Source organism: Salminus brasiliensis, chromosome 12 (assembly GCF_030463535.1).
Source record: "Salminus brasiliensis chromosome 12, fSalBra1.hap2, whole genome shotgun sequence".
Lineage (NCBI taxonomy): Eukaryota > Metazoa > Chordata > Actinopteri > Characiformes > Bryconidae > Salminus > Salminus brasiliensis.
Genome location: NC_132889.1, coordinates 35,553,796 through 35,566,685, shown reverse-complemented (window position 1 = coordinate 35,566,685; position 12,890 = coordinate 35,553,796). Strand labels below are relative to the sequence as shown.

Genomic DNA, 12,890 nt, shown 5'->3' with positions numbered 1-12,890 from the left:
GGTCAGAGGCGTGTATGTTCTTGGTCTGGTCGAAATGTGTGCCATTTTTCCTAACTCTGTTCCATACTCAGTTTAACTCTGTTCTTGCTAATCACGAACCATAGCTTCTCATTAACTCTCATCACCATTGCTCTCTCTTTCCATCTCTCCATCCTTCTTCTGTCCTCCTCCACCCCTCTGTCCTTTCTCTCCCGCCTCGTCAGAGTCCCGTTTTCACGTTCAGCCAATCAGAGGTCACTTCTGCTTCTACCACCCAGTCCAAAGACCCCAAAGCAGGAAGCGTCACCACCACACCCCGGGTGGCCCCTCGCGTGCCCGACCAAAAAACCCAGACGCTGCCGTCTAAGGCGGCTTCCGAGCGACCCCACCTACAGTCCATGAAGTCCCTTCCCCTGCAGACGCCCCCCTCCCCATCCCCCTCCCCGTCCCCGCTCCTCTCCCCCATCCCTCGCTTCTTCTTCTTTCCCGCTCCCTCCTCCGTCCTCAAGTCCGTCACTAAGACCGTCTATCCTAACTCTGCCCATGTGTCGCAGGTCACCCCGCAGGGCTCCCCGCTCCCCACCCCCCTCGGGACCCCCGTGCACCACCCCCAGCACCCCTCTCCCACCCCGCCCTCTTCCTCCTCCTCTTCCTCCTCCTCCCGAGCCGAAGGGGGCGGCAGCGGAGTGGCCGGCGGTTCCCTCTCCCTCACCCCGCCCTCCAGCCCCGGCGGAGGAGGCGGAGGAATGGCCGCCAGCAGCTCCGCCCACTGGAGGACCCGCCTCAACTCCTTCAAGAACAACCTGCTGGGCTCGCCTCGCTTCCACCGCCGCAAGCTGCAGGGTGAGACGGGCTTTATGGGTTACGAGGTGTAGCGGTGGGTTTAGCCTCTAGTTTATCAGGATCCGGCCAGGTTCTGGTCCTAGAGGTCCTGGTCCTGCATATTTTGGTGTTTTCCCACTCAAACACACATCCCAGCATAACCTATTACCAGCACTGAAGGTTCCCAGGCATTGTTTTTTTGACTAGTTAAGACACTCCCCTCGCATTGAAGCCACCAGAGCTAGGATCAAAATCTTATATTTTCAAAACAGCCACTTTACAGGAGGAGCTTTTGCTGGAAGTCGATGTAAAAAGATTTTCAGCATTTCTATTGGTCAAATTATCATTACATAATTATACACTGTAAAGAACAGCTGCCAAATTAAGAATACGTCAAAAAATAGTGCCGAATCCTCCTCTGGCATCAGTGGCCCATGGGGCACCACTGTTATACCGCTGGGAGGCCTTCAATGTGTCCATTCTCGGTACACCTTCACTACGGCGGCTCTAGAACATCTCACAAAGATAGCAGTTTCCGAGATGCTACCATCCTTTGCCCTTCTGTACCCTATTATCATGTACTTTTGGACACCAGTAAATTGCGTCTCTTGCCCATGGCGAACGTTTGCCACTCTGCTACAACTGACTGGTGTGCCCGCTTATTTATTCACGCAGCAGACCTAGCAAACACGGTTACGTTATAAGGACCTAGTGTTAAAAATATGAAGTTCTACTGTCAGAAAATGGGTAATTGAACATGATTGGAAAGTTGTGAAAAGGTAATCCTATGTTGTAGCAAAGCCCTACGAAGTTAGACAACGTTGTGTATTTGCTGGGAAACCCTGTCTCATGGCATCTGTAACGTCCCGGCCTGAGTTCATTACAAAGCAGGGGTGGTCATAATGTTCTGGTTCTAGTTAAGTGCAAAAGCAGTGATATCACATAACTAAACACGGATCTACGGCCTAGACTATATACTATCTTTTGCTATTATATTATATATTATATGATATATTATGATAAATATTCTCATATGCATTCATCATATCCAGCTCTTGGCGGCCGAGCAGCCTTTCACCAATCATATGTGCACAATGGCTGCTTTGCGACTGCTTTCTAGAAACAGGAATGTTGACAAAGAAATACCTGCTTTGTTATGGTAAGACCTGCAGACAGGTCTGCAAGCTCTGCAAGAGTTTGAATGGGTCAGAGTCAACCCACGGGAACCGGCTTTTCCACAAGTGGTGAACTTACTTCATCGGATCTTCATCTGACAAACAGTGCTACCGGCTAGATTTCATGGCTATGGATTATGGACTAGACCCATGCAGTGAAGGAATATCAAGGAATATTCACTAAATGGATTTCCAACTCTGCTGTCCCAACTTTCCCAGATTTTCCCTGGGCAGTTGTTAATGTTAATTCCCTTAGTCTGACTTTATAATCAGTTCAATAACAGACCATTCCTGAGTTAAAGTGGGTGTGTTAAAGTTGGGAATACATTAAATATGCAGGACCTGGATTCCAGAATTCCTAATCACAGGCCTCAGTCATGCATTTCAGTCAACAGTCTGTCTGAAGGTTTCCTACGACTGTGGCAGGGATGTTCACTTCTGTCTGTTTCTGTAGTTCCTACATCAGAAGACATGTCCAGTCTCACCCCCGAGTCAAGCCCAGAGTGAGTACCAGGCGTGGTTGTGTGATGAGTGATATTGAAATATGCACTTTGTGTGAGTTTGTGTGTGTGTGTGTGTGTGTGTGTGTGTGTGTGTGTGTGTGTGTGTGTTAACTGTTGTCTGTCCTCTACAGGCTGGCTAAGAAGTCTTGGTTCGGGAACTTTATCAGTCTGGAGAAGGAGGAGCAGATTTTTGTGGTGATCAGAGACAAACCCCTCAGCTCCATCAAAGCGGACATTGTTCACGCCTTTCTCTCCGTGAGTGTCTCTTCTTCATCGTCCCCTCGACGTGTCTTCTCTCTTATTCTGTTCTTTCTTCTCACGCCTTCTTATCACGTCTCTGGTCTCATCTTCGTTATTCTCTTATCTTGTCTCTCTCGTCTCATCTTACTTTACCTTTCCTTCCCTTGCCTTGTCTCTTCTCTCCTAATCACCTCTAATCTTCTTTCATCTCGTCTCACCCCATCTCTTTTATTTGTCTCATATTGTTTATTCTATTGTCTTGTCTCATCTCTTCTCATCTCACACACATTGCCTTCCCGTCCCTCGTCTTGTCTCATCTTGTTTATTCTAGTCTCACTTCATCTCACCTGCTTTGCCTTACCTTGTCTCTTCTTTTTTTCCTCGTCTCGTCTCATCTCTTCTCTTCTCATCTCACCTCCCCTCGCATCTCTTCTCTTTTTTTTCTTATTTGTCTTGACTCTTATCTCACCCCCACATTTAGAACATTTAACATGTATTCTTGCCTCGCCACCTCTTTTCTCGTCTTGCCTCATTTCATCTCATGTCACCTTACCTCTTCTCTTCTCGTCTGGCCTGGTCTCATCTCACCTTACTTCATCTTTTCTCATCTTGCCTTGCCTTTTCTCACCCTATCCTGCCTTTTCCCTTCTCATTATGCCTTGCCTCACCTCTCCTCTCATCTTGCCTCACCTCATCTCTCCCTACGTCATCTTTTCTCTTCTCATCTTGCCTTGCCTCACCTCCTCTCTTCTAATCTTGCCTCGTCTTTTCTCATCTTGCCTTGCCTCACCTCCTCTCTTCTCATCTTGCCTTGCCTTACCTCCTCTCTTCTCATTTCGCCTCGTCTTTTCTCATCTTGCCTTGCCTCACCTCCTTTCTTCTCATCTCGCCTCGTCTTTTCTCATCTTGCCTTGCCTCACCTCCTTTCTTCTCGTCTTGCCTCGTCTTTTCTCATCTTGCCTCGTCTTTTCTCATCATACCTCGTCTTTTCTCATCTTGCCTTGCCTCACATCCTCTCTTCTCATCTTACCTCGTATTTTCTCATCTTGCCTTGCCTCACCTCCTCTCTTCTCATCTTGCCTCGTCTCTTCTCATCTTGCCTTGCCTCACCTCCTCTCTTCTCATCTTGCCTCATCTTTTCTCATCTTGCCTTACCGTATCTCGTCTTTTCTCTTCTCGCCTTGCCTCACCTCCTCTCTTCTCATCTTGCCTCGTCTTTTCTCATCTTGCCTTGTCTTTTCTCATCTTGCCTTGCCTCACCTCCTTTCTTTTTGTCTTGCCTTGTCTCGTCTCACCTTACCTTACCGTATCTCGTCTTTTCTCTTCTCGCCTTGCCTCACCTCCTCTCCTTTTGTCTTGCCTCACCTCATCTCTCCCTACCTCATCTTTTCTCTTCTCATCTTGGCTTGCCTCACCTCGTCTCTTCTCATCTTACCTCATCTTTTCTCATCTTGCCTCACCTCATCTCTCCCTACCTCATCTTGCCTCGTCTTGCCTCACCTCCTCTCTCCTCGTCCTGACAGTCTCGCCTGACAGTCTTTTATCTCTCTCACTCAGATTCCTTCCCTGAGCCACAGTGTAATCTCTCAGACCAGTTTCCGGGCGGAGTATAAATCCTCCGGAGGTTCATCCGTCTTCCAGAAGCCTGTCAAGTTCCAGGTGGACATCGCCTTTTCTGAGGGGGCCAGGGAACGAGAGAGAGAGCGGGAGAGAGAGGGGAAAAGGGAGTCTGGCATTTACAGCGTCACTTTCACCCTCATATCAGGTAAGGAAATACTGAAAATATTCATGGTAAAAATATTCTGTGCAGTGTTGAGTAGGGTTCTTTGGAACGTGATTTTGTCTCGTAGGTCCTAGCCGCAGGTTTAAGAGAGTGGTGGAGACCATACAGGCCCAGCTACTCAGCACTCATGACCAGCCCTCTGTCCAGGCACTCGCTGGTGAGGGTCTGTCCCACTATATATATATATATATATATACATTTTTTCTCTCTTGCTTTTTATTGCTCAGCCTCATCATACTCAGTCTTTTCATGCTCTCGTCTCCTCCTCAGATGAGAAGAACGGGCTCTCTTCTCGCCCCCCAGGCACGCCCACCCGGCAGAACTCCCGTCGCTCAGAAGGGGGTGGAGACCGCGGAGAAAGGGCAGAGCGTGGAGAGGGAACCAGTATGGCGGGAAGTGGAGGTGTCCTTCAGCGCAGGGGGTCCGGCAAGGACAAAACCCGCCTCCTCTCCTCCAACGGAACCCAGTCTCAACCCTGAGAGAACTCTCTGGAACACAGCAGTACAGAGTGGGCTGGGACCCGCTCCTTACCCTCAACCCCCGAAATACCCCCTCTCTACCCACAGACCCCCTCAGTCACAGACACACTCTGCTCACATACACACACGTATCACTAACGAGAAACCTGTAGTCCAAATACAGCTTCTGGGAGAGGAACTTGGAGTGTACCTCACACACGGGGAATCAGCTGGATACATGAAAAGCATTCGGAAAGCTGGACCTATGAAGTCACCCACGCCTCAAAAGTACAGCAGATCTCAGTGGGAAGATAAAAGCAAAGAACTTGAAGAACATCTCGGCTGTAAGCTTCTTCTGAGTGTCACATGTCTGAAGGCCTGGGAAATAAATGGATGATCTCTGAAGCCAACAGTAAGCTATACCACCCACAAACTAGCTAACAATCACCTGAGGAATATACGGGAGGTGGACAGAAATGATTGTGTCATCACCATCAGCGTCGTCATCATCATCATTAACACCATCATCATCATCATCATCTTCTTCACTATCATCTTCACCATCATCATCATAAGGAGAAATATATGGAAATATCACAGAAATGCTGTAAACTGTGATTTGGAAAACTCGGGATTCGGGAAAACCATGAAAAGAACCCAAATCAGAAGGAAGAATGAGAAGATCAATAAAGATCAAAGGAGAAAAGCAATGATCGATGGAAATCTGGAATTTTGATCCCCAAACGGAATAATTAACAGACCAGAAAACACTGTAGAACCTGTGGTTTTGGTCCCATGTGACGTATCCATATCAGCACAAGGCAAATATAGGCGACAAAGCCACAGTAAAGCAATGCCTTCTTGTGGAGAAATGAGTACTTCTTATTTTGAGTTGTGGATTCAGTAGACTGTATCAAGAATCATATCTGGCTGTTTAAAAAAAAAATAATAATAATACCACACACACAAAGAGGGTCAGATTCATAACCGCTAGGGTTAAAGGTTTAGGTGGAGGTGAAGGTAATCAGCATGTTGCAGTCACCTTAAAAACAAGACATTTTACCAATCAAGCCAATCACAGAATCCACATGTTAATGATTCAGTCATGTGAATGACCATCACTCAGCACCGTTTCTGAAAACATCTCAAACAACACAAAACAACCCTAAAACGCTAGATTGAGCATTCTAGCCCAACCGGGGGCCGCTAACACCTCACAAAGTTTGATGTCCGCTTCATCAAAAATGCAGCGCAACGGCCAAAACAGACCTAAGTACAGCACAGTGTTATTTGTTGTTTTTTTTTTTTTTGCTGTGTGTTGTTCAAGCAGCAGGTCTCCATAATTCAAAGACTTAAACTCTTAATTTGTACCAAAAAAAAAAGTACTACAGGGTTTTTACATTGCCATGACAACCCTGTTGTCTCTAAGCCATCCACAGCACTCTTGATTGGGCAGAGAAGTGTAGTTTTGTTTTCTTACCCTATTTTTCTTCCCAGTTTTACATAACCAATAACCCAAACCACTGATTAGTACTCATCCCCTATCAAGTGCAATGCTCCCAACACTGGGAGGGGTAGGACCGCCACATGCCTCTCTACCTATAGAGACCAAGGCCAATTGTGCTCCCTCAGGTTCCGGCTTCTAATGGCAAACAGCATGACGTGGGATTCGAACCCACGGTCCTTGGGTCGTAGTGGCTTTGCTGGACCAATCAGAGCAGCTTTTTTTTTCCCAAATCTTGAGAGCGTTTTCAAAAACCTGTTTTCAGTCACCAAAAATGAGGCCAAAACACAAAGAAAAGGCAACCTTAAAAAAAAAAGTAAAAAAGTAATTTTACTGCTATGTAAAATACAGCAATGAAAAAACAACAGGAAAATGTACATCAGTATATGCATGTTTACTCTGATTGGCTGAGCCACATTCAAAGTTGTGAAATAATCAATATTTCCAGTCAGATCCTCCTCAAGAACATAAGTATGAATGTCAGACAGACCGATCAGAATGTGCCTTTTTTTTAATATGTGGGGTAACCCTTTAAACCCCAAAGACCTGGATATTGGCCCATACTTCAAGTCCTCACCCTATGACACAAATGACATATTAGTTACGTAGCTGTTACTGAATGTTCATATTATAGTAATTAAGTATTTAAAATTAATATCTTAAACAAATAAAAACAAATAAGCTTAAAGTTCAAGGGCTTAATCAGCTTAGTGTGTGTATGTACATCAAGACTGACCTGTTCGACCAAACATATTTGAAAACACGATCTTATACAGTCAAATCAGAACATTATAACCACCCCTGGTTGCGAACGATGCCACCTGACGGGGTTTCTGCGTGTATAAATAAGTGAGCACACCAGTCAGTTGCAGAGCACAAAACAGTCGTCACAGGCAAAGTTCGTCATCATTCGACCAATGTCCGAAAGGCCGTATAATAAGGGCGCTGAAGGGTGAAGGGCGGTAGCATCTCGGAAATCTGTAGCTTCATGGAAACTGCTGTAGTGATAGTGTACCAAGAATGGACTTCTCACAGAGCAGAACAGTGGTGCCCCACAGGCCACTGATTCCCACCTTCCATCACCTGATGCAGTCCACGCCACGGCGTCTCGCTAGTGTCGTCCAAACCGCAGTTGGTTATTCATTCCCACTATTGGTGGTCATAATATTCTGATATGGCCGTGCAGAATCCAATTAAATTCACATCCACCAAAATGTACCGTTGTGTAGCGCGACAGATCACAAGGCAGGAAGCCTCGTTTCTGAAGGAAGAAGCACGTCACCATGACCGTAAACCTGACATTGCGTTTTATGAATCTGTCCCTGTTGGTTTTCCGATTGAGCCCACCAGTGAGAAAGAGTGTCTCGGACCACCAGATGTCCACCAGATGCCGGACGCTCATTTAGAGGTGGCATTTATATCATAGCTCTTGTCCCAGAGGCGGAGGAGAACTTTAATAATTTAAAAAAAAATGTCCATCACAGGAAGAAGAAGAGAACCTCCAGGATCTGCAGCCAACGTCACAGTGAGGAGCTTTCGCCACCAAACTGAACGAGTACAAGCAAGTGAATGTCAAAAACACAGAGTATTTCTTTGGTTTAGAGGCTGTGTTTTATTGTTAATTTTTTATAAGTTATTTATTTATTTATTTATTTATTTATTTGGGTGTTGTGGAGATTGGTCAGCTTAGATGCTGGCACATCAGAAGTGGACCAACGAAGCCACCAGAATGGAGACCCCGGTGGATTCGTGATGAAATTTGTTCTTGTTTTTATTTCTTGGTTTTCTACAACATTAAGAACGATGCTGCAAAAAAAAAAGCTAAAGCTACCATTCCAGTTCTGTTTGCGTTTCCTCATTTCATTATCATTTCACTTCATTTCTTTTAAGGGAAAAAAAAGAAAAACACAAAGAACAAAAAAAAAAGGAGGACTCTACCAAGTAGGCATCATCTCACACCTTGGAAAATTCCTGCCGGGGTACAGATTACAGAATTCCCTCCAGGAACAATAAGGGTCTCTGAAAAGACTGAAAAGACCCTCAGAGAGATAGAGGAGAGCATCGGCTGGAGGGCTGGAGAAGGAGAGAGGCCTTTTAAACTCTTCCTTCCCTTTCTCCCTCCGTCCGTCAGAATGTCACCCACAAAAAAGCCCAAAGCGTCGGACTCGTGCGTATATGAGGCAAGTCCCATGTACTGAATGCGAGCAGTATTCACACACATATACACTGTCTCTCACACACACACACACACACACTCGAGACTGTCTCATTGGACGGCTGCAGTCGATGAGAACGCTGTCGATCTTCTTCTTCACACAGATAATATGAGATGGAATGAATGATAACTGGACTCTACAAACTGGAATGCACTGTCCTAAAAAGAGAAATGTACCCGAAAACACCCAGTCCCCACCCCTTCCTGCCCCACCCAGCGCTGCCCCGCCCTCTCCCATGCGAACCGGTGAAGTGCACGGCTGAGTGCAGATTGAGGATCTGTGGGACTGTTTGGTTTGTTTGTTTGTTTGTTTTTTGGTTGGGGTTTTAGGTTGATTGGGGTCTAGATTAGGGTGTGGGTTTGAGGAACGAGAACCTGACCCTGAACCTGACCCTTAATCTCCACTTCAAAGAACTTTCTCCAATCAGCTTTCTCCAATCCACTCCGCTCCAATCCACCGTCTAGTCACAAACACAAAGCTCCGCCCCCCTCCAGACCTCTCCCGATGCGTACGAGGAAAGCAAGGTTGTAGCTTGGGTCCACCTGTGCCACCCCACTTGTTCACACCACCCACCCACCACGCGTCCACAACACACCACATTGTAGGTACACCTAAAAACCCACAGTGTTCAATCAACTCCTACAGCCTTTAGTGGTGAGCATGGAGAGAGTGAGCGAGAGCAGCTCTTCGCTTCAGTGCTGTTTCTAACCTGCCCTCCATCACTCGCCCTCACTAGTTCTTCTTGTGGTTCTCCCCAACCCAGTGGGCACCGGACGTCACATTGACGTCAGAAAGACGTTCAAATTAAGCTCAAAATTCAACGTTTTCCAGACTTTCAGAATGTCAGTTAGAAGTGGAAGTCACACAGCCGCCAAAAACCAACATTGAGTTGATGTCAAGCTCCAGTGTTAGACTCCGGTTTTGGTTACTGAACACCAGGACTTCAAACCCAACAACAAATCAACGTCTGACAACGTTAGAATTTCACGTTGTGTGGATGTTACATCATGAAGTTTAGCAGACAGTGAGTTTTGGTCACCAGACCTTGTGAACCCAACTAAATGTTGGCATTTTACAGCAACGTGACATCTGGAAAACATTGGATTTTAGTTTAGTATATATATATATATATATATATTATAATATATATATATATTTTATGTCAGCGGCAGAACTTACCCAGACCTCAATGGAAATGTTAAAGATGCTGCGTTTAATTCCTTATAGGAAAGTTCGTCCAGTTGGCAGCGATCCTAGCAGCAGCCCAGACGTCTATTTCCAGTCACATGAGATCAGACGTTGTATTTTATCAAACTTAAAAGTTTTATTCTCATTTTAGAAAATTCTGAAACCTGATTGCTTACATATAGTTACTGATCTGTCAGTCAGCTTAACTTCAAATTATTATTATTATTATTATTATTATTATTATTACTACCTATTGTTCCTGTCAAAAAAAACGTGTGTCAATGTTTGCTGTTTTTTGACATAATGTGAATCTGGCAGTTGCTCTTTTACATTTACAAGTTTTGGATGACAGAAACAATATATTATTTCTATTATTATTACTGTTATTATTATTGTTGTTTTTGTCAGACAAAAAAGTGGCTCTAAATTTGTAGTTTCGACATTATGTAAATCTGGCAGTTGTTTTTTACATTGTATCAACATTTCATGGTGAATGGACCAATAGAATTGCTTCATTGCATACATTGACTTCTTTTAAAAGTTTTTATTCTTCTGCCGTAAAGTTTTGGATGACAGTGACAATTTATTATTATTATTATTATTATTATTATTATTATTCAGCTGGGTTTAAAGTCCATCCAAATCAAATATTATACTTTAGTCTGTCTATTTATTGATTTATTTATCTATCTATCTATCTGTCTATCTATCTATCACAAGAAGGTTTAGCAAACCCAAGCAAGACAAGAAATACCCTCGAAAAGGAAGACATAATGGGCAGGGATTCAACAAAAACAAATACTAATAATTAAATACAAACAAAAAGATTTTCCTCAATGTTTCCCACTAGAGCAAAAGACTTAAAGACGTTTTACTTCATTAAACATCATTAATTAAGTATTAAAATGTGAGACCGTTTGTTGTTCTGTTAACTTGCTGTACTATTTTATCTTAGGACAGTTATTAATCATATAAAACTTATAAAATCTGCTTAAACTGGGCTTTGTGTAGCAGCTACTGATATTACAGCTGATATTCGGTGAAGCTGGCGAGGGTCGTATTGAAAGCAGCGCTGAATCGGATGTTGGTGTAACACTGTAGGAGTTTTTACTGTGTACCTCCAGTAAGACGAGCCTACTCTACAAGGCCTGTGTGAACCATAGGAATAGCTGAAGAGCTCCAGCCTAGCGTTTATTAATAATAATAATAATGATCAATCTGGACAATAGCAATACTGTCACACCATCACAACAGCAAATAACACACATCCTAAACAGCACAATGATCAGTTCCTGCTAGGTACAGTGGCATCACACACACACACACACACACACACACACACCAATACAGTGTGCCTGCACAGCGAACAGTCTTCAGGTGTTTGTTGTGTGTGTGTGTGCATTGCAGAACTGAAATACACTCCAAATGCCTTAATCACGGTCAAGTGGTTGGCACGTGCACTCCCGGCCTTTCCCATGCAGTCACAGTTCAGCCTCAACTAATGCACAAATGTCCACTCTGTGTCTATCTATAGGCATTAAGTCTCAGAGGTTAGACTGGGGGGACGGGGGACGGGGGACAGACACAGGCGATGTGGACACCAGCTGTGTGTGAATGTGAAACTCAAGCCCTTTCTAAGCTCTACCCACAAACGTGTACTTTTCTAGCTACTGTGGCTAGCTAGGTAGGACAAGCTTCGGACAGAAATTCGGTAAACGTCCCATTGAGGTAAATGGGAAACTGTTAATGGGAACAACCCAGTACCCATCACAATACCTCAATTTAGAGCTTTATTAATTATAGATTATATTTATTTTACATGTATGTTAAATATTACTCATCTAGGACAGCTCAGCTGGCCTTCAAACCGAGCTAGCGTTAGCGCGAAGGCCCATTTGCCATTTTTTCCAGTCTGCCTACTTTGTAAATTTCATTGTGATATTGTGAATGTTTTCTGAATGTGTATTTCTATATAACTAAAGAAATGCACATTCATAAAACACAGTAGCTGTGAGTAAATGCAGAGTACGGTTGCAGTTTTTCAAATTAAAGCAGCATTATGTAAATATTTGCATCTGTTGCTCCTTCAGATGGCAGTTCAGATCTCTCAGCTTGCCAAATGCACGTGAAAAACCTGTCCTAGTGGTGGGTCAAAGCACAAATTTGTGCTTTGACCCACCACTAGGACAGGTTTTTCACGTGCATTTGGCAAGCTGAGAGATCTGAACTGTCATCTGAAGGTAAAGAAGTATGTGGACTGAGGCGGTACAGTGTGAATACGGTGCAGTTTCTGGTGTGCCGAGCACTGAGTAGCAATGACAGCAGCGCTACTCTCCCTACCACAGGTCAGTGGAGGGTCAGCAAGATTTTAAAGCTGCTATTTGAAGGTAGAAATGCTGCATAATGCTGCTTTAAGAGTCATCATTGCCTCACTGAAGCTCCAGCTCTATCTTAGTATCGTCATTCTGTTGTCAGTAGTTATTCTCCCTGAGCACATCTACTGTTATTATCGTTCTCAGAGTAGTGCTGTTCTACACTAAAGGTCATGGTTGCTGGATTTCTGAATGGCAGAAATTACTAGGGTTTTTAACGATGTATTGATATCGGATATGTTTATTAGTAACAATTTTGGAACTCTATTTGGTTCTAGATAAGAAAAAATATCTCGTCACTGAAATATATGTAAAAATGACATTGTGTCGTGATTATGACATGATAGAACATCTCGTAATTATGAGAAAATCTCTCGTTATTATGTTGTAATGAGTTATTGTGAAATAACTAGGCTATTTTTGTCTTTTTGACTTGGTCGCAGGTTCCAGGTGACAGTTTTTCTTTATGCCTGGATTCGATCCCAGTGTTACCCCTTAGGCATTGCTTCAGCCGTAACTGAGCATCTACAGCCCCACAGAAAACGTCCTCATAGATAATAGCCGGTCATTTTGAGGACTTACAAGATACTTTCTCATAATTACGAGATATTCTACGCCTAAATATGACTTATATATCTCACAATAGCAAG

The 12,890-nt window shown here is 44.1% G+C and overlaps 1 protein-coding gene across 3 annotated transcripts in view; it reads left to right on the top strand.

Moving 5' to 3' along the window:
- Positions 1-11,980, top strand: part of brsk1b (BR serine/threonine kinase 1b) — a 35,840-nt gene extending 23,860 nt beyond the window's left edge. Inside the window, exons 14-19 of one of the 3 annotated variants that reach the window (XM_072693379.1) lie at positions 534-822; positions 2,431-2,479; positions 2,611-2,734; positions 4,277-4,484; positions 4,570-4,665; positions 4,773-11,980. In XM_072693379.1, the coding sequence (XP_072549480.1) occupies positions 534-822; positions 2,431-2,479; positions 2,611-2,734; positions 4,277-4,484; positions 4,570-4,665; positions 4,773-4,981 (975 nt within the window). In that variant the 3' untranslated portion in view covers positions 4,982-11,980. Of the gene's footprint in view, positions 1-203; positions 823-2,430; positions 2,480-2,610; positions 2,735-4,276; positions 4,485-4,569; positions 4,666-4,772 lie in introns of all 3 variants that reach the window. The other 2 variants (XM_072693378.1, XM_072693377.1) reach the window with 2 other exon arrangements.
- The last annotated feature ends 910 nt before the right edge of the window (positions 11,981-12,890 follow it).